General features: G+C 49.3%; 8 protein-coding genes across 8 annotated transcripts; 3 read left to right on the top strand and 5 right to left on the bottom strand.

Annotated features, from left to right (window-relative positions):
* Positions 1-131: 131 nt before the first annotated feature.
* FIESC28_10697 (uncharacterized protein) lies at positions 132-1,025 on the bottom strand (the record flags this gene model as incomplete). Its single annotated transcript, XM_031164828.1, has 3 exons — positions 132-571; positions 627-845; positions 1,001-1,025. The coding sequence occupies 3 exons, from the start codon at positions 1,023-1,025 to the stop codon at positions 132-134; spliced, it is 684 nt and encodes a 227-aa protein (XP_031011120.1).
* A 508-nt stretch (positions 1,026-1,533) lies between these two features.
* On the bottom strand, positions 1,534-2,695 carry FIESC28_10696 (uncharacterized protein; the record flags this gene model as incomplete). The annotated part of the gene is made up of 2 exons (XM_031164827.1): positions 1,534-2,150; positions 2,251-2,695. 2 exons carry the CDS (start codon positions 2,693-2,695, stop codon positions 1,534-1,536), a joined length of 1,062 nt encoding a protein of 353 aa, XP_031011119.1.
* Positions 2,696-3,376: 681 nt separating this feature from the next.
* On the bottom strand, positions 3,377-5,344 carry FIESC28_10695 (uncharacterized protein; the record flags this gene model as incomplete). The annotated part of the gene is made up of 4 exons (XM_031164826.1): positions 3,377-3,795; positions 3,872-4,916; positions 4,970-5,130; positions 5,182-5,344. 4 exons carry the CDS (start codon positions 5,342-5,344, stop codon positions 3,377-3,379), a joined length of 1,788 nt encoding a protein of 595 aa, XP_031011118.1.
* Positions 5,345-7,478: 2,134 nt separating this feature from the next.
* FIESC28_10694 (uncharacterized protein) lies at positions 7,479-11,135 on the top strand (the record flags this gene model as incomplete). The annotated part of the gene is made up of 5 exons (XM_031164825.1): positions 7,479-7,687; positions 7,737-10,359; positions 10,408-10,626; positions 10,679-10,955; positions 11,005-11,135. 5 exons carry the CDS (start codon positions 7,479-7,481, stop codon positions 11,133-11,135), a joined length of 3,459 nt encoding a protein of 1,152 aa, XP_031011117.1.
* Positions 11,136-12,930: 1,795 nt separating this feature from the next.
* On the top strand, positions 12,931-14,531 carry FIESC28_10693 (uncharacterized protein; the record flags this gene model as incomplete). Its single annotated transcript, XM_031164824.1, has 4 exons — positions 12,931-13,234; positions 13,287-13,320; positions 13,378-13,960; positions 14,010-14,531. 4 exons carry the CDS (start codon positions 12,931-12,933, stop codon positions 14,529-14,531), a joined length of 1,443 nt encoding a protein of 480 aa, XP_031011116.1.
* Positions 14,532-15,057: 526 nt separating this feature from the next.
* On the top strand, positions 15,058-18,651 carry FIESC28_10692 (uncharacterized protein; the record flags this gene model as incomplete). The annotated part of the gene is made up of 9 exons (XM_031164823.1): positions 15,058-15,786; positions 16,029-16,249; positions 16,345-16,501; positions 17,246-17,366; positions 17,420-17,549; positions 17,607-18,021; positions 18,072-18,464; positions 18,527-18,538; positions 18,589-18,651. The coding sequence occupies 9 exons, from the start codon at positions 15,058-15,060 to the stop codon at positions 18,649-18,651; spliced, it is 2,241 nt and encodes a 746-aa protein (XP_031011115.1).
* Positions 18,652-19,207: 556 nt separating this feature from the next.
* Positions 19,208-19,606, bottom strand: FIESC28_10691 (uncharacterized protein; the record flags this gene model as incomplete). The annotated part of the gene is made up of 2 exons (XM_031164822.1): positions 19,208-19,355; positions 19,407-19,606. 2 exons carry the CDS (start codon positions 19,604-19,606, stop codon positions 19,208-19,210), a joined length of 348 nt encoding a protein of 115 aa, XP_031011114.1.
* Positions 19,607-20,618: 1,012 nt separating this feature from the next.
* On the bottom strand, positions 20,619-22,364 carry FIESC28_10690 (uncharacterized protein; the record flags this gene model as incomplete). The annotated part of the gene is made up of 1 exon (XM_031164821.1): positions 20,619-22,364. One exon carries the CDS (start codon positions 22,362-22,364, stop codon positions 20,619-20,621), a length of 1,746 nt encoding a protein of 581 aa, XP_031011113.1.
* Between the last annotated feature and the right edge of the window lie 566 nt (positions 22,365-22,930).

Here is a 22,930-nt window from a genome sequence, read left to right as displayed (position 1 = left end):
AAGATATATATAATTATGCAAAAGAGAGTATATCCTTGGCTCGTAAGATCCTGAAACTACCGCTGTTGTATCTATATATCGAAGTCATTCTACAGATGTGAAACTAGCCAAGTCAACGACAAAGCTGAACATCAAGTAGCACTGGGATCGGTTTCAGGATCCTCCTCGGGTAGATCACCCCCAAGAGCAACAGGATCCTTCCACGAGAGTCCCAGACCACCGGCAAGAGTCCTCTCCTGCTGCGCGATTCTCAACTCACCCTCGACGCCCCTCTCGGCTTCGAAGTCGAACACGCGGTAGTCACTATTAAAGAACCAATATCCAGTGACACCTAACCTGAGAAACCCAGAGTGGGATACCACGAATATGAGCTTCTCGGGTCGCTTATGGAGATCCTCTAAAGCACGTTTTCCACGGGCGAGGATGGACTTCTTGGTATAAGCGTACCGCCGACCAGCAGGAGATCTCTTGTCCGGCCAGACGGCGTCGACAGTGGAGACGTTGACTTGGGGAAAGTCTTTTGCGACGGAAGATACTTGACTTCCTGTATCACAAGGTTTATCCGAGTTTTCTACCCAAGTAATAAGTAAGATTTGTAACAGTTTGGTGAATAGACATGGAACTACCTTGCCAGTCTGCATTGCCTTCGATTTTCACACCTTGCTCGACAAGCCAGTCAAGAGACAGCATGGCTGTCTGCAAAGTACGACGCATGGGACTCACGACGATAGCGATATCATCGGGTTTCTCTACATCTTGGGAGAAGGTTGCGATGAGGTTTTCTCGCAACTTGGCGCATTGTGCCTCGCCTTCACCTGTAAGCGGGGGGTCTGGGATGGTGTAGTCTTGTGGTGAGCGTCAGTAATTAATTGTATGGTATACGATTAGGGGAAAAACTTATGAGAAAGGTTATGCAATGCCTGGGCGTGGCGGATGAGGATGACGGTTGGAGACATGGCTTTTGTTTGAGTGGGCGGTGATTGTCGTAGGCTGTGGTTACCTGGATTTAGGTTGGTTGAAGTCATTCAAGTTACATAATCTACAGGAGTGGATTTAATAAAAGTCAGGAATTAATTAACCAGTTGTTACTTAAATAGAGAATGCCTTAGCACCCGATAGTTGTACATAAACCCAACGGCATTAACACATGCGAACTATTCTGATGTACTTAGAATAAACGAGTACTTGATGACTTAGGAGGCGCTGGTGAGGACATCGCATCGTCCGATCTTGATCACTGAATGGTCCCGGGTAGTCCGCCATCTCTCCATTAACTAAAGGCTAAGGGCAACGCTATCATGGATAATTACACAAATTCTGTATATATATATATATTATTCTATATTAACGAGAGTATTATGTACGTTCATTACGTCCATTAGCTGCAGCTTATTCGCTCAAAGCCGCATAAAAAAACTGACCAAGCCCCTGACATGAATGGCTTCATTTTCCTCCTCCTCTTTGTCTAAATGCTGTCTATGTGCGTCTCACGTGTAAATGCTAAACGTCATTAAATATTATAAATCTCACTCTCTAGATCGCCAAAAGAGCGGCGACGCCAATCATTATTCCCACGACGGGAGCTCCTGTTGGAGCGGCGGCGTTGTCCGTTGATGTGGACGACGCCCCTGCTGCTGCCGCTTGGCCAGCTGAGGATGCAGCTTCGACCAACGACGTCACCACTTCGCTGGGTAGACCTGTGGCAGTGGAAGCAGTATCCTCAGCTTCCGACACGATGGTCTTGGAAACAACCATCGTTGTCGCCTCAGTCTCGGATGCCATTGTTGTTGTGATCGTTGTCTCTTGTGTCGTGGAAACCTTGGCCTTGGTGGTGCTAGCCACGGCTGTTGAGCTAGACTCAGCGGTTCCCTCAGCAGCACCACCAGCCTTCTTGACGCGTTCCTTGACCCAATCGGCAACTTCGTCCGTGAAAACGTCGAAGTAGTTGAGATGTGTCTTTACGTCCTTGCCCTGTGCGCAAATAGGATCTGTCTTGACGCAATACGCCTGCAAGACATCACCGTAGCTCGCCAAGTTGGCAAGCTGATCGGCGGGGCGGGGAAAGAGACCGTTACTGTCGGCGCCTGTGAGGACATTGTACGGTTGTCCCGCTGTGTGTCGAGTATCGCCGAATATCATAGCTGCGACGACTAGAAACAGGATTTCGTCAGTCACGTCACAGATCAAAACGGTGGTGGTGGTGGTAGTAGTGGAAAACGCATTGGATAGGGAACGGCTTTCTTGACTTACTGCTGCTACCAGGTTCTGACTTGGAGCTCAAGCCCGCAATCTTGTCCTCGACACAATCCTCGAAGAAAACACCTCCTCCACCACCGAGAATGTCGCCTACAACCTGCCCGCCCTGAGAGTATCCGCTGACGACCAGTTTGGACTTTGGACATCTCTTGTTGTAGGCGGTGATCTGCTTCTTGCCGTTGACGACACCCTCGGTAACCGAGTCGCAGAAGGGGGCTTCTAGGGGGTTGTTGAAGAGAATATCCTCGTAATCGCAGCTCTTGTATCCATCGCAAATGGCTTCGGCCAATTTGCCTTGTCGACCTGGGTAGGGCTCATTGTTTCCCTTTGCGAGGAAGACGTGGACGTCTTTGCATTCGGAAGCTCGGATGCCAATTGAGTGAGCGTCTGCAGCGGCGGCAGTGGCGAGAAGAAAAAGCAACGAAGATTTTTGCTGCATTGTGAAGTTTCGTGAAATCAATGGAAGAAAGGGAGGAGAATAACGAAAGATTGTTCCCAAAACCAGGACTCGTACGTCTTTTTCAACGATCGACTTCTTTCTCTCCAAGGCAGCGCAAAGGCTCGTATAAGATCTGCGACTCACTTCACAACTTTCGTCACTGACCCAAAACAGAGACGAGAAACAAGAGACGAGACCCGTTTCATGCTGGGATCCCCTGGGAGCGCCCCAGGTTTTTTGTATGTTGGCCCGCAATGAAAGTGGAAATTCCTTGGGTTCGGGCTCGAAGGTTCCGATAGCGAGCCTGGACAGTATTAAACGCTACAGCGGAGTCGCTAATTTCACTAATCTGACCTAGCACTTCAGCGTGCTCAGCTGATGGGTCACGGGGGGCTCTCTAGGCTAACTATCCACGTCAACGGGGGAGTTGCCTGATTTGGGAATCTTCAGCATCGTCTGCTTATCATATGCCCTGGAATTTGGTAAATACCCGCCAAAAGATCTACAGAAAAGTTATCCAACTACCAATCTTGGCCTCTCTAACCTCTCTGGGCCACTCTAGGCTCTCAAGCTCTTTTTAGCTTCCTTCCCATCTGAGAATTTGTATGATCCGTCTGTCTTACCGTACCCATATCTTCCTTATCTTACCCAGTTTATTTGATCTCCATGGCTGGCTGCTGTTTAATGAGCATGTCCTCGGTTATCAGCACCCTTGAAGTGAGGGTTGAAGTCGTACGTTTGATGCCTCTCATCCTCTTCCCAGACCAATTGCCCTTTTTCTGTGTGAATCCTGAAATGCGACTCCTTCAATCGCTGAGCCATCTCGGGAGTTAGGTTCTCAGTATCCTTCTCAGCGTACACCAGGGCTTTGTTACGGCCCTTGAAGCAATCGTTTGAACTGTCACCATGGTTGTTTCCGGGCTCGTAATTGGGGAATGACTGCAGTCGGTCAAGCAATGACCGATGTAACACTGCGCCGCGGGGAATGTCACGGTATGAACCCATGTTCGGGGGAAAAGTGACTGGTTTCCAGCCGAGAAGCTTGACGTTTTCCTTTGTCGCGTCGTCCAATTCCCAGCGAGTGAGAAAAGGGAGCCATTCTGTCCATGGATGTTAGCGATTGTCATGTACCATTGAGTAAAATGAGTGATGCGTGCAAAACGAAGAAGTACTTACCCATAAACTTCCACATGAGGACCTTGAAGAAAGCAGTTCCGTATCCAAAAGCAAGAGTGTCATGCATGAACCCGTGGGTCGCCTCCATACGCCTCTGGGGATCCTTCATCATCTTCTCAAAGGGTTCAAGGCTGTGGCACCAATGAACTTGAGCACCCGCGTCCTTCTCTCCGCACTTCTTGACCTCGCGAATCATCCATTCCAAAGGAATGTCACTCATCTGCAGCCAGTCATTGTTGAGATCTGTGCTGGCCTTATCGGCCTTCCAAGTCTTGATAGCGTTCTTGAAGCGGCCCCAGAGAGACATCTTCTTGACTTCAGGCTTGGGCTGATCAGAGCCATTTTCCTCAACAAGGTTCTGTTCCGAGGAGCAGAGTAACGGCTGCTTAGTCTTGGTATCAGACTCTTCTTCTACCAAGACGGGCCAGCCACCGCCGACATCGCCGTGGTTACCAGGGAACCAGACTTCCTTGATGTCTTCCTCCGCGGCTGACTTATGGCTATGGATGGCAGCTCTGATATCCTGCGCAAGAAGAGCGGGCTTGAACTTGACACGACGCTCATCAACAGCCACCGCGTGACGAACATGGTGTGCTGTGCCAGTCACAGGGACAGGCATACGAGCCTTACGCTCCAGAACAGCGACTGAAGCGACGCAGTCCCAGATTCCGAGGAAGAATACCTTGATATTCTCCTCCTCGTCATGGTCGTTCGTCTCTTTGCGACAGAACGTCTGGCTAAATGCTTCAATCTCATTGGAAGCGTCCCTGGTCTCGTCACTGACATCAGCGGGAGCCTGGCCCGGCAATCGAATCTCATCGGCGTGAGACTGAGCACCTTCGCCATCATGCTTGTGACTATGAGAACATTGGGCTACTTCACTGTCATGGATCTCTCCTTGCAAGTGACGTTGGTAGAGACGGAATGCAAAAGGAACCATTTCCTCGTTACCCTTGCAGAGAAGGCCAACTTTGTTGACCATTCTGGCGAGGAACTTCGCAGTGTAGGCACCTCGGCTGAAACCAAAGACATAGATCTTTGCTCCCTTGGAATTTTTAGTATAACTGAATTAACAAATGAGAGGGAAATGAAACCTACAGGCTCATAGTATCGCATGAGAAAGCGGTAGCCAGCCATGACATGGGCATCAAACGTAGTTCCGAACCCCTGGTCAATGGTTTTTGAAATACTACTACCAATTTCACCCACAAAAGTCTTGTTCACAGACTTTTCATTGATGTCGTAGGTACCAATACCGGCTGAAAAATGTTAGCAAGTAATATGGTGTACTTAAGGGCCCAGTAGCTCACTTTGATAGTAGTGGAACTGGTTTGGATTGTTGCGATCCAACTTCCGCAGAATCTTGACTACGTTGGTATCCGCATTGGAACCACTGAAGGTGTTTCCCGTGCCATCGAAACACAGAATGAGCTTCTTAGGCTCCGAAGAGTCAAACGTCTCAGCGTGAGGCATTGTGAATATCGGAAGAAGGATATGAATGGAGAGGCGAAGAAACGACAAAACCTATGTTTGGGGGACCAGAACAGCTTTCTTTATGCGGAAGATAGTCAACCCCCTCTACCAGATCACAGTCTTATCCAAAGTACCAATTATCGTTGCTTTTTGCCAATCTATGTCCCCCCCCCCTTGCTGAGTGGTGGCTTCACCGTGAGTTGCGGCATGTGAATTTGGTGTAGCCTCAGTATGTACTGATGACGTGGAAACGACAAAGTATACAGGTGAATACAAAGGAACCCCTCTTGTTGACCTGTTCAAGGTCTCATTTCCTCAGACTCATGGTCGGCCCAGCCGCTCAAGACAATGTAGTTATGTAGGGCGACTAAATCGGAGAATATTGATTTGTCAACCCAACCACGCATGTCTCAGCAAGCCACACGTCGATAAACATTGCTCTTTTCATGGTCGAAGGTGACTGAGAGAAGAAGAAGATCAGCAAGTTGAACTCTCCCTCTCAATTCCTCACTCTCTGGACGGCTGAGAATGTCTGTGAGACCTGGGTCGTGTCCTGTTACGAGCAGTTGCAGTTTGTGTTTCAGCAAGCCACAATTCCAGACTTGCATCGAGCCGCATTGTAACTCAATTGCTTGCTGGTCTTGTCAGAAGCGGGGAGGGGACATGCATGCATCCGATGGGTCTGTAAAAGGTCGGTGACGGTAACACAGCGTCTTCAGCAGTTGATATTCTTGGACCCTGATGTTTTGGTTCATCGAGAATGTTCGTGGTTAGCTACGGCCCAGAGGCTTTGAAATTGAGGGCCTCGTTTCTTGGCTCTGGCTCTCCGTTTTGTAGCTATTTCTCGAGAACTGGTTTAGCCGTCAAGTAGTCAGTAAAGAATAGCTGTCTGACGTTGGCCTGCAGGTCTGACCCATCTAAACTCACCGGTATTCACTTTGCTTTTCTACAACTCGAGAATATCTTCTCGACGGCAGGCATAGCACATGTAATATTGTTCCGTGGCCAATCGCCTAAGCTCAATAACAAATCACAATCTGGGCATGAACTGTAGGTCTCACAACCCCTCAATTCAATTTCAGCTCCGTACACAGCAGGATGGGTTGCTAAGACAAGGACCGGCAACTGCTATTTGCCGTGACGGGCCGTGTCTCCTGAAGGCCAGTGATATAATGCGCTATGATATGATCGACGGTTGGTGTTGCACGGCACAGAAGAGGGGTCCCTTTGCTAAAAGACGCCAGTAAGCAATATATGAGACAATGCCTGGCATCGGCATATGGGACTGACCAATTGAGTGACATCGGTATTTAAAGGCCCCGCGCTTGTTGACCGGAACGGACCGTCTGCATTGGCCAGTTGCTAAATGTCGCTAGAGTTGTTGATACAAGGAACTCAATCTGCACACTAAGATCGGAATGTGATGTGATGCGCGTAGGGTTGACTTGGGTCTTCATTCCGATCAGAACAAGACTCCACTTGAGTCGATACTGGACATCGCCGAGCCAATACGCATACCAAAATCTTCAAAAGTTCTCATACGCGACTGAGCGAGTTACCAAGTTCAGACAGTATCTGCAAAGCTGAGCCCCCATCTGCAAAGCCGACACTTAAGTGCTTATCTCACATGCAATCGTCGTCGTCACCGCCAAAGTAAGAACCCTCGGGTTGCTCCGCTGGATAGATCTCGCATCCATCTCGAGGTACTACGAGCAACATCGTGTAAGACATCATGTTCTCGACCCCTCTTCTTGTAGCTCCATCCCGCCGAGATAGCTCGTGGACGAATCACGTCGAAAGTTGTGCCTGAGTTCTTGCTCCTTGTTTTCGTTCTCGCCGCGGCTCAGCTGTCAACTCTCCTGGATGAGAGATTGTATTGGCCGAGCAAAGTACACGCATACCAGGTTCCGTTGCACAGATGGCCCTTGATCAACATACGCCACTGACTTCAAGGCCTCAATGAGGGGACTCGAGTCTGTCTGTACATGGCGTAGTTGCTGCTCGTGAGAGAGACTGGCTAAGCAAATCTTCTATAAAAGCCGGGAGGATGGATTGTTAGTAGGAGGGTAGGAACCCATTCTTCATCTCCTTCACTCTTCTATCTCCCAAGCCAGTGTGGTCTTGGTTCTTCATCATGTCGTTCAATGAAAAGTTTCAGGCTGGAGAATCCTACAAGGACACCTCCAAGGAGGACCCTTCGGGTCTTCTCGACAACCCTGAGAAGCTCGTTGCGGACCTAATCAAGGACTATTCTGGTGTCCGGAGCCAAGCTAGCCCCGCTGATCTCCTGGCTCTTGTCAAACAGCTTCTCCAGAAGGGTCAGCCTCTTGATGACAAGAAGGGGTAAGTCATTTTGAACTCGAGTCAATTGCCATGTCACTAACAACTCCAGAACAACTGAGATGCTTATTGGCATTCTCACCGCCCTGCCTCGTTCTTCCAAGGCTCGCACCGCTCTGACAAACAAGCTCATTGACACTCTCTGGAACAACCTCCAACATCCCCCACTGAGCTACGTCGGTGGCGACGTCAAGTATGAGGTCGCCAACTCGGACAAGCCAGAGCATAAGGATCACTGCAAGGTATACGATACCATTGAGTTCAAGGTGCCAGGCACCAATGTTACCCTCCGAGAACAAGTCCCTCAAGCACCCGACGGTCTGCACCAGTACCGTATGCCTGATGGAAGCTTTAACAATATTCTTGAGCCGAACTTGGGCAGAGCTGGTACTCCTTATGCCAAGTCAGTCAGATCTGAGAAGCGTCTCCATGGTGTCAAGCCCGACCCTGGTCTACTCTTTGATCTTCTCATGGCTCGTGGTGAAGGCGACTTCAAGGAGAACCCAGCTGGTATCTCCTCCATGCTGTTCTACCACGCTGCCATTATTATCCATGACATCTTCCGCACAAACCGCACAGACATGAACAAGTCTGACACATCGTCATACCTTGATCTTGCACCCTTGTACGGTTCATCTCTCAAGGATCAGCTTGAGATCCGTACCATGAAAGAGGGTAAGCTCAAGCCTGATACCTTCCATGAGAAGCGTCTCCTGGGCCAGCCTGCTGGTGTAAATGTGATGCTTGTTCTCTACAGTCGTTTCCACAACTATGTTGCCGACATCCTGCTCAAGATCAACGAGAACGGACGTTTCTCGCTATCAACACCCCCCAATGCCTCTGAAGAAGACAAGGCGAAGGCAATTGCCAAGCAGGACCATGACCTCTTCAACGTGGCTCGTCTCATCACAGGTGGCTTGTACATCAACATCTGTCTTCATGACTACCTTCGAGCCATCACCAACACACATCACTCCGCCAGTGACTGGACTCTGGACCCTCGTGTTGCTATTGATAAGCAATTTGATGGCGACGGTGTCCCTCGTGGTGTTGGAAACCAAGTCAGCGTCGAGTTCAACCTCCTCTACCGCTTCCACTCATGTATCTCCCAAAGGGATGAACGTTGGATTAACGACTTCTTCCTTAAGCTCTTCCCTGGTCGCAAGGCCGAAGATCTTCAGGATGTCAGCTGGACCGAACTTGGACAGGCTCTTCTGACTTTTGAAGCCAACACTCCCAAGGATCCCAGTGTCCGAACCTTTGACGGACTCGAGCGTCAGGCTGATGGCACGTTCAAGGATGAAGACCTTGTTCGTATCCTCAAGACAGCTATGGAAGACCCTGCCGGCTGCTTCGGTGCTCGCATGGTTCCCAAGGCCCTCAAGGTCGTCGAAGTCCTTGGTATTATCCAGGGCCGAAAATGGCAATGTGCTTCTCTCAACGAGTTCCGTGAATTCTTCGGACTCAAGCGATATAACCAGTTCAGCGACATCAACTCAGATCCCGAGATTGCAAACATTCTCGAGAAGCTGTACACTGATCCTGACATGGTTGAGCTCTATCCTGGTCTCATGATTGAGGACATCAAACCCCAGCGCAACCCTGGATCTGGTATTATGCCAACCTACTCTGTTGGTCGGGCTGTTCTTTCTGACGCCATCACGCTTGTGCGATCAGACAGATTCAACACCATTGATTACACGGTGTCCAACCTCACGGCATGGGGTTACAATGAGGTCCAGCAGGACTACAAGACACTCGGTGGCTCGATGCTGTACAAGCTCATCCAGCGTGGTGTTCCCAACTGGTTCCCATACAACTCAGTTGCTGTCATGCAGCCCATGTACACCAAGAGCGCCAACGAGAAGATCGCCAAGGAGATTGGCACCTTTGACCAGTTTACAACGGCTGATCCCAAGCCACCGGCCAAGGTTGCTGTGACGATGTCCAGTGAAACCATCAAGAAGGTACTCAGTAATACCCAGCAATACGTGGTGCCCTGGCTCAAGCCTTTGAACGATCTGTTCCCAGGCAAGAAGGACTATGGTTTCTTCATGCTTGCTGGAGATGAGCAGAAGAACTACCAACACCGAGCCGACTGGCAAAAGGCAATGAAGAAGGTCCCCAATCTCCATGATGCTGTCCACACATTCATTGAGCGTGAGGGTGCCAAACTCATCAAGAAGGAGACCTTCACTTTCAAGAAGGGTCTAGACCAGATCGACATCATCCGCGATGTGGCAGTTCCTCTCAACGCACAGCTTCTGTCAGACATGTTCTACTTTGACATGCGCACCGATGAGAACCCCGACGGAGAGCTCGGTGCTGCTGAATTGTACCGCAGCCTTCTTGACATCCGAATTTGGGGCGTCAACAACAATGATCCCGCCCAGGCATGGAACCGCCGACGTCGTGCACAGGAGGGTGTCAAGAAGATATACGAGTCGACCAAGAAGCTTGTTGCTGAGGTCGATGTTGGACGTCCTCGGGGTATTGGCCTGATTTCTGCCGTTTCTAACAGAATCGGTGCCAGGTCGTACCTCAAGAAGGATTCGCTACGCTCCTGTGGTCTCAAACTTGTCGAGGAGCTTCTTGCACAGGGCAATTCGATTGACCATGTCACCGACAACCTCTGGCTCACCGCATTTGGTGGTATTGGTGTTCCTGTTACAACTGTAAGTTTGTGTGTCTAAGTGTGTTGCAATGTACTGATGATGGCATAGTTCTACGAAGTTTTGTCATTCTTCCTGCGTCCCGAGAACCAGTCCATTTGGGCCGAAGTCCAAGCTATTGCGCAGAAGGGCGATGAAGCAACACTTCACGCCTATGTCGCTGAAGCTCAACGCATGACCAGCTCTCAGCGCAACGTTCGCGTGTCCAAGGGATCGGGTGAAGTCGATGGTCAATCCATCACTCCCGGCACAGCAGTCGTTCTTATGCTTGTAAGTCATACCAAACGACTCGCCCCTCAACATATGTCTAACAATTCAACAGGGCGAGGCTGGACGCAACGCCAAGGAAATTCCGGACGCAGACAAGTTCAACGCTCAGCGCAAGGCCCAAGATGTTTCAGCTTTCAGCTATGGTCAACACGAGTGCCTTGCCAAGGACCTCGCCCTTGCCTTTGTTACCGGTCTTATCAAGCTTGTTGCTGATCTCAAGGAACTTCGACCCGCGCCTGGCCAAATGGGAACAGTCAAGACCATCCGTGTTGGTACTGAGAAGGCTTATCTCAACGACAGTTGGTCGTACCTTGGATTCGATGCTAGCAGTAAGTCTTTTGACCTCTCGACTGAGAGAATATGCTAACATTGTGATAGCTTGGAAGGTTCATTTCAACGGGCATGGAAAGGGTAACTTTGAAGGTGACAGAGTCCCGACAAAGAGCACCCCTATCCAAGAATACTACTCCCTGCTACAGAAGCGCAAGGATGAGATTTTGGGTCGATAGTGAACCATAGCAATTTCCTCCTCGAAGAGATAGTCGCATCGGCTAAATTGAACGAGTTTGAAGCTACCTCCAGATGGGTGCAAGAAGGATAGTCTTCTAAGTCTTAGGCTACTAAAATAAAGTAACCTAAGAGATAGCCTAATCTGATATAAGGCGACGAGATAATTTCGTCTCTTATGCTCTCGGCGGCCTATTCTTCCGATACCCGATGGCTAAATTATTTCTACTCATCTAGTGTAGATGAAAGAGGTTCAAGAACCTTTCTTGCCGCTTTAGTGATGGTCAAGCAGAGCGGTAGCTCATCTGTAGATGAACAGGCTGATTGATACGTGGGTGGGCAATCTGGCGCCATTGGAAGCGTATGCCATCTCGTCTGTCGATCTTCCAGTCGCTCGATAAACGAGATGAAGGAGTTATCTCGATGCTCCCGCATCCCAAAGATCTCTGACTTGACTGCACTGTACATCAAAAGCTTCCACTGCTCCGGTGGAACTTCGATCGGCACGGAGAGGGACCCATTGGCAGTATGCGAGTGGGTATCAAGAACCACTCTTAATCTCTCTTCCTTATCATTCGCTTCTATGGTTTTGGCATCAATTGACTTAATAAACCTGACATAGGACTCGGCGATACAGACGCATAAAATACCCAATATGCCCGCGTTTTGAAGGACTGACGAGTAGCGCAGTGGGCATTTCTGGCAGTCTAGGACATCCGCTGCACGCTCGAATGTATTCCGAAGAAGAGCTAGATCATCTGGTACCTTGAGCTCTGTACGAACTCCGAGTCTATTGAGAAGTAAGTAGAGAATCGAGAGGCATGCGCACGAGTCGTTGATGTCCGTTTGGGTAAGGATATCACTGTGGGTATGTGCCCTGTGGATGGATCAGTATAAGTGATTTTCTTAGTACGCGGAACTCACGGCATATTGCTCTCGTAATCCACCACGTATGGCGGTATAGAAGCACCAAGACCCTCATGGCGACTGCATTCATTTTCCTCGATAACATGGGTTGTAGCTGTTGTTCGCGCGGGCGATACTGCTGATGACAGCTGGGGCTCTTCCAAATGCATCGGGCTAGACTCTTCACGACTTGTGACGCTGGTGTTTTGACGACGAGTCCTTGGTCTCCCGGCACGTTTCTGGATTGAATAGACGCATTTCCGCTTTGTAGCGACACACTTTGAGCAAACTGGAATTTCACCCGAGCAACGGACCTTTCTCGTCCCTGGGAAGTACAGAGCATCTTTGAGTCGAGTACAAGGTAAAGGCAGAGTGTAGCTACTTACTACAAGGTTCGCACGAGGCTCTAGAACGATCAGCACAGGAGCCTTTGTTGGGAGTTGTTGGCGAGAGCATCGTAGCAAAGGCAATTGTTGATGATGAGGTAGACTTCGGATGAATTGTTGGTCTTGGTGAAGGATGGAATGTTCCGACGACATGAAATGCTCCGCACCGCCAGGAGCCTAAGAGACGAAATAGTTTAGTTATTTTAGACCAGCATTTAGGCTGCCTTATTCTAGCACCCTAATCCTTAGGACAATTCCAGTAGACCGCCAAAGGAAAACCACAAATTGCTCCGCTATCGCTAACGTTAGCGGCTTCCCAACAATCAGTCCCATCTAAAAAGAAATTTCTTGTCTTTTAATAAGATGGCCGAGGTTATTGCTTTCGGACAATTCTTGACGGAGGATTTAGTGGCCATGTTCGGTTGAGGCTCGATCATTATCCATTGACTTCATATAAGACTTCTTTCCAGTCATCTATCCCAGCATACTACCAGACCAAAAGACAATGGCCTACCCAAGCCATTCGCCAACAAAGGTTGAAGAACCCAAGACTTCCAGCAAAGAGGTTGATATGGGAGACAATGCGAGTAGCTCAGACGAAGAGCCAAGCCGATTGGTCATGGAGAGTGACTATGATGACTCTGACATGAGGATTGAGAGAGACGACGGCATCTCTCGAGTAGAGACAGGGAAAGAGAAGCAATTACAAGATGGTCGCTCGACTTTGGACCGCGTATTGAGTCGAACTTCGGCCGCAGACAAAGACCCTGGACCCCCTCCAGATGGCGGATTTTGGGCATGGGCGTCCGGTAAGTGCTTTTTACTCCCAGATTAAGCCAATTCCGATACTGACCTTATTAGCAATTGCCGGACATATTATGATGTTGAACTCATGGTATGAACCATCCTGAACATCCTCTTGTCGGAATTCGCAATACTGACGGAAAAATAGGGGATACAACAGTTCGTTTGGCGTCTTCCAGACCTACTACACCACCCATCTCCCCAATCCTGCAAGCCAGATCTCCTGGATTGGCTCAGTCCAGATCTCCGCCCTATTCTTTATCGGCACATTCGCCGGCCGCTTGACTGACGCCGGATACTTTCGTGCTACCTTTGCCGCGGGCACGTTCCTGACCCTCTTGGGTGTCTTCATGACTTCACTCAGCACGACCTTCTGGCAACTCCTCCTCGCGCAAGGCCTATGCACTGGACTTGGCAATGGTCTTATGTTTACCCCTAGTCTTGCTGTCGTTTCGACATATTTTAAGAGACGTCGAGCCCTTGCGTTTGGTATCACCGCCACCGGAAGTGCCACAGGTGGATTAATATTTCCTTCAATGGCGAGACAGCTTCTTGGTAAGATTGGGATTGCATGGACTGTCAGGGCGATGGGCTTGGTACAGCTGGTAACATTGATCCTGGCGAATTTGCTCTTGAGGCCCAGGATACCACCAAGAAAGTCGGGTCCCTGGGTTGACTTTGTGTCCTTCAAAGAGAAAGGGTACCTGTTCTTCGCCATTGGTATCTTCTTTGTAAGTTCATCGTCTAACATGGAAGACGAACACTTGCTAATTGGATTAGACCTTCTGGGGAACCTTTTTCCCGTTCTACTACCTTGCTTCCTTTGCAGTTTCGCAATTGGACAAGCCCTTGGAATACTCGGACGCCTTGAACCTTTTGCTCGTCGTCAACGGCGTGGGCATTATCGGCCGCTCACTTCCCAACGCCGTCGCACACCATTTCGGAAGCATTACATGCCTCGTACCCGTGACGCTCATCTCCGCAGTCTGCCTCTTCTCTTGGCCCGGTGTGTCCACATTGGGAGGGCTGTACGCCTGGGCTAGCATCTATGGCATTGTTGCTGGAGCATCTATGAGCCTGTTCCCACCAGCTTTGTCGGATCTGACGACTGACGTTAGTAAAACGGGTGTCCGAATGGGCATGATCTTCACGACTAATAGCATCGCGACTCTTACTGGGCCACCGATTGCTGGGATCATTATCAGGCAGGCCGGGGGCCATTACCTGGGTGCACAAATCTTTGCTGGCGCATCTCTCTTCCTGGGAAGCTTGTTTATATTCATGGCAAAGCGCTCATGCTGATTGAGTAGTACAAGAGGGTGTAAGAGTGCGTGTTAATAAACACAGGCGATGATTATGATGGAGTTAATCTGGAGTAGCACAATGTAATCAAGACGTTTGGTAGAATCGTAGCCTGTCAATTATAAACTCAAATGCAATAACCCTCCTCTGCCATGTATTGGCCTGGCCTTTACTGGAAGCCTGGAGCCGCTGTCTTGCTACTGTACATGTGATAATACAGATAAGTTCTCCAAGCAATCATCCTGTCGGCTAGGATTTTAACTTTACCAAAAGGCTTACCTTTAAGACCTTGTAGAAACCAAGGGGTGAAGAGGTAGTCAGCATGCCTCCATTGAACCTTACCCGAAGCTTGTCTTGATTTGACAGGCATATAAATACCAAGAGCGTCCACTCCCAAGCAGACATTAGCCTTCAACTCTCATCAACACACGCATTCTTCTAATTCATCGGCATTCAAGGAGCGCATATTGCCAACAAATAATATCCTTCCGCTTCGACTGACACACGCATTTCCCTTATCTGGACAATGGGTTCCTTCTTCGATTCATTGTGCAAATGTCTGTGGCCATCAGGACCATCGTATGATCTCTTACTCGACTCCGAGTCAGAGCAGCAAGGTCAGTACCTTCCCCATGTCGGCCACGCAGTCTCTAAGAAGAGTTTACCTTCAGGCACTGCTCCTTCCTGCCAGTACCCAGTCGATCCATCTATGGCTAGATTCGGCATTGAAGGTCGCTCTCCAACTTCCTGGCAAGTACTACTCTACTTCGCCTCCTATTGCGAGCGTTTGAGGAAAGGGAAACCCCCACGTGAGCCGAACTCAGACTGGTGCGCTGATCTTGACATCATCACAACAGACATCGTTGGATTGATGCGGGAAGAACTGTACGTGTCTCAAGATAATGTCAAGGTGCAAGACAACCATGTTAGATGGAGAAAACACCCAAGAGATCAGACGAAATGGATGTGGTACCGTCACTACACTCTCGTGCATCCCAAATGGTCAGGCCGACTGGTGTTGCAGACTGCGTCCTTTGAACTTGCCTCGAGATTTCGACTGGAACATCTTTCCGCGGATGGAGTTTGCAAAGCCCATGCTCAAGCTACGACCGGATTTGATAATTCTGTCTACTGGTACGAGGTACGCAGCCCACATGCTTCCAGAATGAACTTCATCCTCGATGATGAGCCCCTGCCAGGACTGTGGCCGTGGCCGAAGAAGGAGCATGACGGTCAAGAAGAAGATTGGGAGAAAGTAAAGTAGATCAACCTGCCTATCTGGTAGTAAGTAGACAGTCATCGACTTCCCCGAAAAGCTTCAAGACCATAGCAGTGCACCTTCCCATTGTGTTACTGAACTGAATACTTAATCGCTTCCTCGTCCGTCGTTTTCCCCTTTTTTCTTCTTCTTCTTCATGAACCAAAATGGCACCACTGTACGTCTTCACTCACTTTATACTCTCCGAGAGCCTTATGGGTACTAACATAGACGTCTAGTTTATATTCAACGACGACCGTCACGCGCCGCGGCTACAGCCGCCGCCCAGTCCCTGGGCCAGCCCCCCAGCCAGTCGCCCAAGACCAGGCTTCCCAGCCTCCCTCTCCCTCTTCCTCCCACCCCTCCACACCACAACCGTCTCCCCTCCCCCCTCCTCCGCCCAGGCCCCTGCGGATCCCCCTACCGCCGCGGCGGCAACCACGGCGACCCAGACCAATTCGTAAGTTTATCAGTCCCTTAGTCCCTTGAAAGCATAAGGGATGAAATGATTTGATTGCTTTATGAAAGCTTAGGCTAACACTCAGACTACTTTAGAAACCCATTCTGGTCGCCGATGGATGCCGTCGCCGAGATGGAGCATCCGTCCCCGGGGGAAGGGTGGAGTCTCGAGAAGATGGAGGTGGAGACAAGCAAACGGGAATGGGGTGGAGGTGGAGGTGATCTTGGGAAGCCTGGCCTCTGGGCACTGGTGGTAATCTTTGGGCTGGCCCTGTGGGCTCTGGTGGCTGCGGTCGTGGTGCTGGCGGTCGGATTCGCCTGTCGTTTGGCTCCTCTTTGTCTGGGTGATATATAATTATCAAGTATAATTATAAATATCAATACCATTGTCACCCCAATCAATATTTCCATCTTGTGCCATGTCGTGTGGTCTCAGTAGCCGCGCTAAGCGCCAGCCGCCAACCTGAATAGTATCATGCTTACTTCATGTCACAGGACCAGCCACGCCATCAGCTTCAAACTCCACCCCTCTTTGGCGTTCAATTTCTTAAACGGAGTCATCATCCAATTGTGTATACAGTATTCGAAATCACCTTTGCATAGGTAACCAATGCCTTCATTATCTAATACAGAGCGTAGCCAGCGATGGCCTACGCCTCTCAAACAAGTACATCGCTGGTTCACTGCCGGAACGACCGGAACGAATTATCACCAACGCGAACCCTACCCTCTAAACTTTTGGCTCAGTACTCTTGCTCTGTTCTTGGTAGGACTTGGTTCTAGGCTTCTTACTTATCCATGGCCGAAGCTATTGGAGACTTCAGTGTGTCGATATTACTACGAAGAAGATGGATATCACGGGGAGCCTTCACCTGAGTTCTGCGCAGATGAGAGGGTAACCAGGCATTGGTTATCTTTAGTCCGGTTGATGCAGCTCTTGTCACCACTTGCTGGTTAGGGAAAGATAAGTCCATGCTGTTTGTACGCATTCTAACAGGTCCTAGCTACCGTGGCTCAGATTCCCATGGGAATCCTCGTGGATAAGGGAAGAAGACGTCTGGCCTTCATACTCAACATCACCAGCACTGTCTTGTACTGGGGCTCTATTACGATATTTGGTATTCCCTTGCTTGATGTGCACCTTCGACGTATCATACTAACATTGTTAGAGGCCTTGTACGAGTCTTCCCTCTGTGGTCCTTTTATGTTTCACCTGTTTTTCTGCTTGCCGGTGGTGGCCCTTGGGTCACGAGCAGTCTTGTCTATGCTACCGTAAACAATACTGTGAGACCAGAACAGAGGTACAGCCTAAGACTCTTGGATTGAAATTTGAAAGACAACTACTAACTAGATGTCAGAACCACTGCCTTTTCGTTTCTGGAAGGACTTTCTGGGCTTTCTGGACTCGTGGCGCCTCTAATCTACAATGAAACTATGAGTCCCGAACTCTGGGTTTCATACATGCTTGCTTTGGTTTTCTATTCACTGGCTCTGGTACCAACACTGTACATCACACATGATGATGACCCAGGCATGGGGAATGAGGTAGGGGAAGACGAAATACCGGAAGAAACGGAGCCACTGCTCAGTACTGGTAATCATTGCGCTCGCGAAGCCATTCTTTCGAATCGAAGTGGCGAGAGGAGCCTTGCTCCGAAACTCAACATCTTCATTATATGCTTTGCGTGTTTCTTTGGCTTCCATCTTGCCAGGGGATCTATTAGCTACACCATTGTTTGGGTTTGGTTATCGTTTGGCCACAATGCGATTTACGTATGTTTCAAGCTCATTGCAACTCTACCGTACCTACTAAGACTCCACAGACCGATATATTCACTTACATCCGAGCCGTTGTGCTCTTTTTCCTTCTCCTTATCGTCCTCCCTTTGGCCAGTTCGCGATTGGACAAGACCTGGCGAGTCGCAAAGAGAGACCTTATTCTTTCCTCAACTTGGATAGCTCTCTGTGCAGTCGGGACTCTGATAGTCTTGGTAGCGCCGAACCTGGCGGTCGCTATCGTCGGGTTCATCATTGCCACTTTAGGCTACGCCATGCCTATCTCTCTTCGGTCGTTCATTGCTTCTCATTTTGAGGAGAAATTCTCCGGACGTCTCTTTGCTGGTATCGGTGTGGTGGAGAATATTGGTTGGCTTATCGGTTTCCCTTTGATGAAGGCAAATTACTATACCGAGGGTACACCCTTTGTCGTCTCACTGGTATGAAATCACTTGGACCCTTTGAAGTTATACGATCGCAAGACAGGCTAACATGAGGCTAGGTTACGTACGCGGTTATGCTTGTATTACTTATCAGGCTAGCTATTAAGATCTGATGCTACAGAAGAATCATATGGTATATGCACTAGCTGGAGCTCCGCAGCTTCAATTTGGAATCAAACGATAAAAGGACGATAGATAAGGATATAAGTGCCCTTGCATTTCTTTATTTACCATGAAGCCAAGGCGTGAAAGGTGTTGCTGGACTGTTCTTTTCTATTGATCAAGCTGGGACATTATTCAACTAATGTCTTGGGGATTTATATATATTGCCGACAACTGATTATGTATTTTATGTTATATAGTAGCTTGTCGTTACATAGCAAGATGTTTCTATGACTTCCGATCCCACATGTTAGCATCACCAGCTACCTTGTCCGCAATGTATCAGAACAATTAACCTTCGTAAGCATAAGAGACGAAAAGCTTTAGTCATCTTGGACGAGTTTAGACTGGCACTGATGTCATTTTATCTCTGTAGCCTTGAGTCTTGGATGATAATTCTTCTGTCACCAGCCTGCTTGTGCAAGCCTCGGAGTCATGATGCCTTAAACTTGCAACTTTGTTAAGGGAAACTTCAAATTACATTATCCCGAGCGAAGAAGAAGAGCAGATTTGGGAAAATTTGAAAGATTTATCTTCGGTGATTCTATCTTGGTTCCGAGGCTACTACAGTGAAGGACCTAAACATAAACAGTCTTCGTAACAGTAGGTCTAGCCGCCTCAACAGTGACAGCTGAAGCTCCTGCGCAAGAACAAGCAGTGAGATACCTCGGCTCTCCAGAACAGGCACTTGCATAAGTAGGAATGGACTTAGTCACATAGACAGTGCTAGGATAGTTAGCATGAATGCCCACAACGGCTGGAGTACCAGGTACTTACCTAGCCTCAGGAGTGGTGGTCACTTTGAGGTAAGCTTCACACTCAGCCTTGTAAGAGGCAATGACTGCTGGGCCGCGGTGGCCAGGGACAACGGCGCGAGCGCAATTATCACCGCATTGGCCGGTGCGTTCTTGGAGTTCTCTGGGAATGTTGATAGCCAGGACTGGGGCGATGAGAGCGGCGATGAGAGTGAACTTCATGATCAAGGTATTGCTTGAGTTGTAAAGAAAAGAGTTAAGCTTGGAAGAATGCTCACGGATGTCAGGTCGCTCTGCTGAAGGGACTCCAATAACTCTTTATAGACAATCCCAGCTCAGTTGAAGTTCAGCTCCGCTCTACAAAACCACATCCCCTGAACAATATCCCATCTAGACCCATATTCAACTCCAACGGTCTGGTATGTTTAAGCTAAAGCCAAGAGTCTGTCGCCTCTTCTTCTCAGCCTTGCAGGCTTTTTATCGAATAGCGCAACAGTTAGCCAAGATCTAAACGCCACTGACCCAACCGTCAAAGGGGCATCAGCTGTTACCAGCACGATCTAGATGCCAAAAGGCAGAGGACAAACCCAATAAGGGAATAGTATAACGGTCCAGGTACAATACCAGGCAATGTTTGTTACACCGCATGACAGGTTTGGGTAGAGGCATTATTAAATTATGGAAAGTAGAGGGAGGCTATTTAAAGTCTTGGTCCACGGGTTCCGGATTTGGAACAATGAGTGGATTCAGGGTCTTGTCAATCAGAGCTGAGAGGTCAAATAAGGAAAAGCCGTCAAAGAGGGTCTTGAAAGGGAAAGGAAAAGTCATTGACAGGGTCGTGCTGTCAGGTACGTTACTTCAATTGAGTGAGGTGCATAATGTGGCTGCATGAAGGGTCGTCGGGAAGTCAAAGGACTCGATAGCTTCATTTTTTCGATCTTGTCCTCTACGGAGACAGCGGAAGTCGGGTGGGAGGTGGAAAACGTATCACAAAAAGCTAGTTCAGTAGCGAAAGCATCAATTACTATACTAAAAGAATAGGTGAACTACCTATCCAGGCTATGTAAAATTACGAGAAGTTTAAAGACGATGTTCCGTGAAGCGGAACATCCGGGACTTGACTGTGCAGTGGGGGAATGATTGACTCAATCAATCTCCTCCACCGAGTCAGTTTGACAACCTGCCTTTGAGGAGGCCCTCGCGGTTCTTGCCAAGCAATAATACCTATCCTCAACTACATATCCATACCATCACGAATGCGTAAAAAGTTAGCATATCGTTCTAAAGTCCATCGTCGCGATGCCTTACCCCAGACAGCCATGGGAAGAGAAGTCAGGATAACGACAAAGCTCAGAACACCAAGCTCAACAAAGGTGTTTTGCAAGCCAGTATCAAGCCAGTAGCTACACACGAAGGTGAAAATGGTGGCGATGGAGTTATTAATAACAGCCACGCCCACCATGCCCTCTAGGACCATGTCCGGGTAACTATCGGCGAGGTAAGTGATGCTCAGATCACCTGCGCAGCCGTACCCGAAGCCGATGAAGCCCAGGGCGACGTAAGGAACGGGCCAGTCCCAGTGCTGAGCTGATCCGATACCAAATAACCACATACCCAAGGGAAAGATGATGACGCAAAGAACCATGAGGTAGAGACGGTACTCAGCCTCCATGACACCCTTATTGCGCTTCGCCATCCAGAGAATGAACTTGTCGCTGCAGTATCCACCGTAGAAACAGCCAATTACACTTCCAATCAGAGTCGGAATGTTCATGTTAGCGACAGCTGAGTCGCTGTAGTTATAAGGTTCTCTGACCCAGTAATCCTCCTCGACAGTAAGGTAGAATGACAGCGCGATGTTCTGCATTCCCCACTGCAGACCAGCGTACCAAACTGCGGGAAAGGAAAAGATACGCATGGTATGCCACAGGCGGTGGACGTATTGCTTCAAACCCAATCCGCGCAAGTTGGACGCCGGTGTGATGAGGGCAATACGCTGCCAGTACGACTTCTTGCGTGCGAACGAATCAGAGAGTCTGTTGCGTTCAACCTCTTCGCGTCGTCGCGCAGAAGCATCGCGCGCAATGTCTGCTTCCTCATCGACAGGCGCATTGATACCCTTCTCCGTTGCGTCCTTGGTAATTACGTGGTCGCCATGATGGGCAGGAATTGGCTCGGCGACACCTTCAACATTGCCTCGGACAGCGTCGCGCTCCTCAACGAGCTCAAGGTCAATATAGCGACTGCGCTCGAAGGCTGTCTCCTCGAGACCAAAGTAGAAAAGAAGCAGAGTAAAACCCGACGCGATAGCACCCATGTGACCAATCCAGCGCCAGCCAACATGTTCAGCCAGATAGCCTCCAATCAGAGGTCCAATATAGGTACCGACTGTTGTCGCAAGGGTATACATACCCAGCGAAGTACCATTCTGGTGCTCGAACCAGATATCTAGCAGAGAAAGCTGCACAACTGCCTCGGCGACAGATTCAGAAGCCCCAACGAAAAGCTGGGACCAAACCGTGTCGGCCGTGTTGGTCAAATGACCAAACCAGATATTTCCAATAAGACCCCATACCGTCCCTACCAAGTATAGAATACGACGTCCGTAGAGATGGGTCGCAGGTGAACTCAGAAGCGTCCAGTATCCAATTGCGACAAAGAGTACGCCCGCGCCGGTGTTGAACACATCGTAGCTAATGCCATATTTCTCGTTCACGCCAGTACTGGCAGCGCCGGCGACATTCGAGGTAGCAGCAGTCAAAGCGACGATGTAACACACCAGAAAAGAGTGCCAGATCTTGCGCGCAAGACTCCAGTTCAATGGATCGTTGGGAGACTTTGTCGGAGACGGAACGAGAATGACATCGCCGTGTTTTTCGACACCGGTATCGTTGGAGGCGACGCTTGCCCTTTCGTCTGTAAATAGACGGCGTGTGCCTGGAAGGACTTCATCAAGATCGCGAGCAGACGGGACGGCCATCCGCGTCGATTTGCAGTGGTGGATGTAGGTGGAGTTTTGTATTTATCGTCCTAGGGCAAACGGCTCCTCGGAGCCGCATTCACTCGCGTTAGGGAGGATAGGTATGGGTATGTAGGATATCGATCGAGAGTCAGCAAGACATTGTCCAATATGCTAAAGAGTCTGTAGACCAGAGTAACAGCAGTAGCGGAGGGGGGAGGGGAAGGGTTTTCCCTCTTATACTACCATCACCCAACCACGCCCGCGATCTCCATATTAGATGACCTTTTCTCTAATAGCCCCCACTCAGGTTTGAGAACGAAACCCTTGTCGGGCCGCAATGGGGACAACGGAGCGATCCCCCAAAAGGCAGAGCGTCTTAAAACTGTGGTACGTTTGTACGGGTTTAAGCTGTTGATGTCATGGTGGACGGGTCTTGCGGGTGAAGGTGTGAAAGACGGCACACCACTTCCGTTGTGGGAGATAAGGTCGCGTGCATGGACATTGGACGATCAATGATCCTTGGGGCGATTTTAACAGTTGATAACGGCCTCTCCGCTATTAGACTAGGCAAATCCTGTTATGCT

Source organism: Fusarium coffeatum (genome assembly GCF_003316985.1).
Source record: "Fusarium coffeatum strain FIESC_28 chromosome Unknown BRIP53273_contig_328, whole genome shotgun sequence".
Classification (NCBI taxonomy): Eukaryota; Fungi; Ascomycota; class Sordariomycetes; order Hypocreales; family Nectriaceae; genus Fusarium; species Fusarium coffeatum.
Note: the sequence above shows the minus strand (reverse complement) of the source record. Positions and strands in the feature narration are given on the sequence as shown.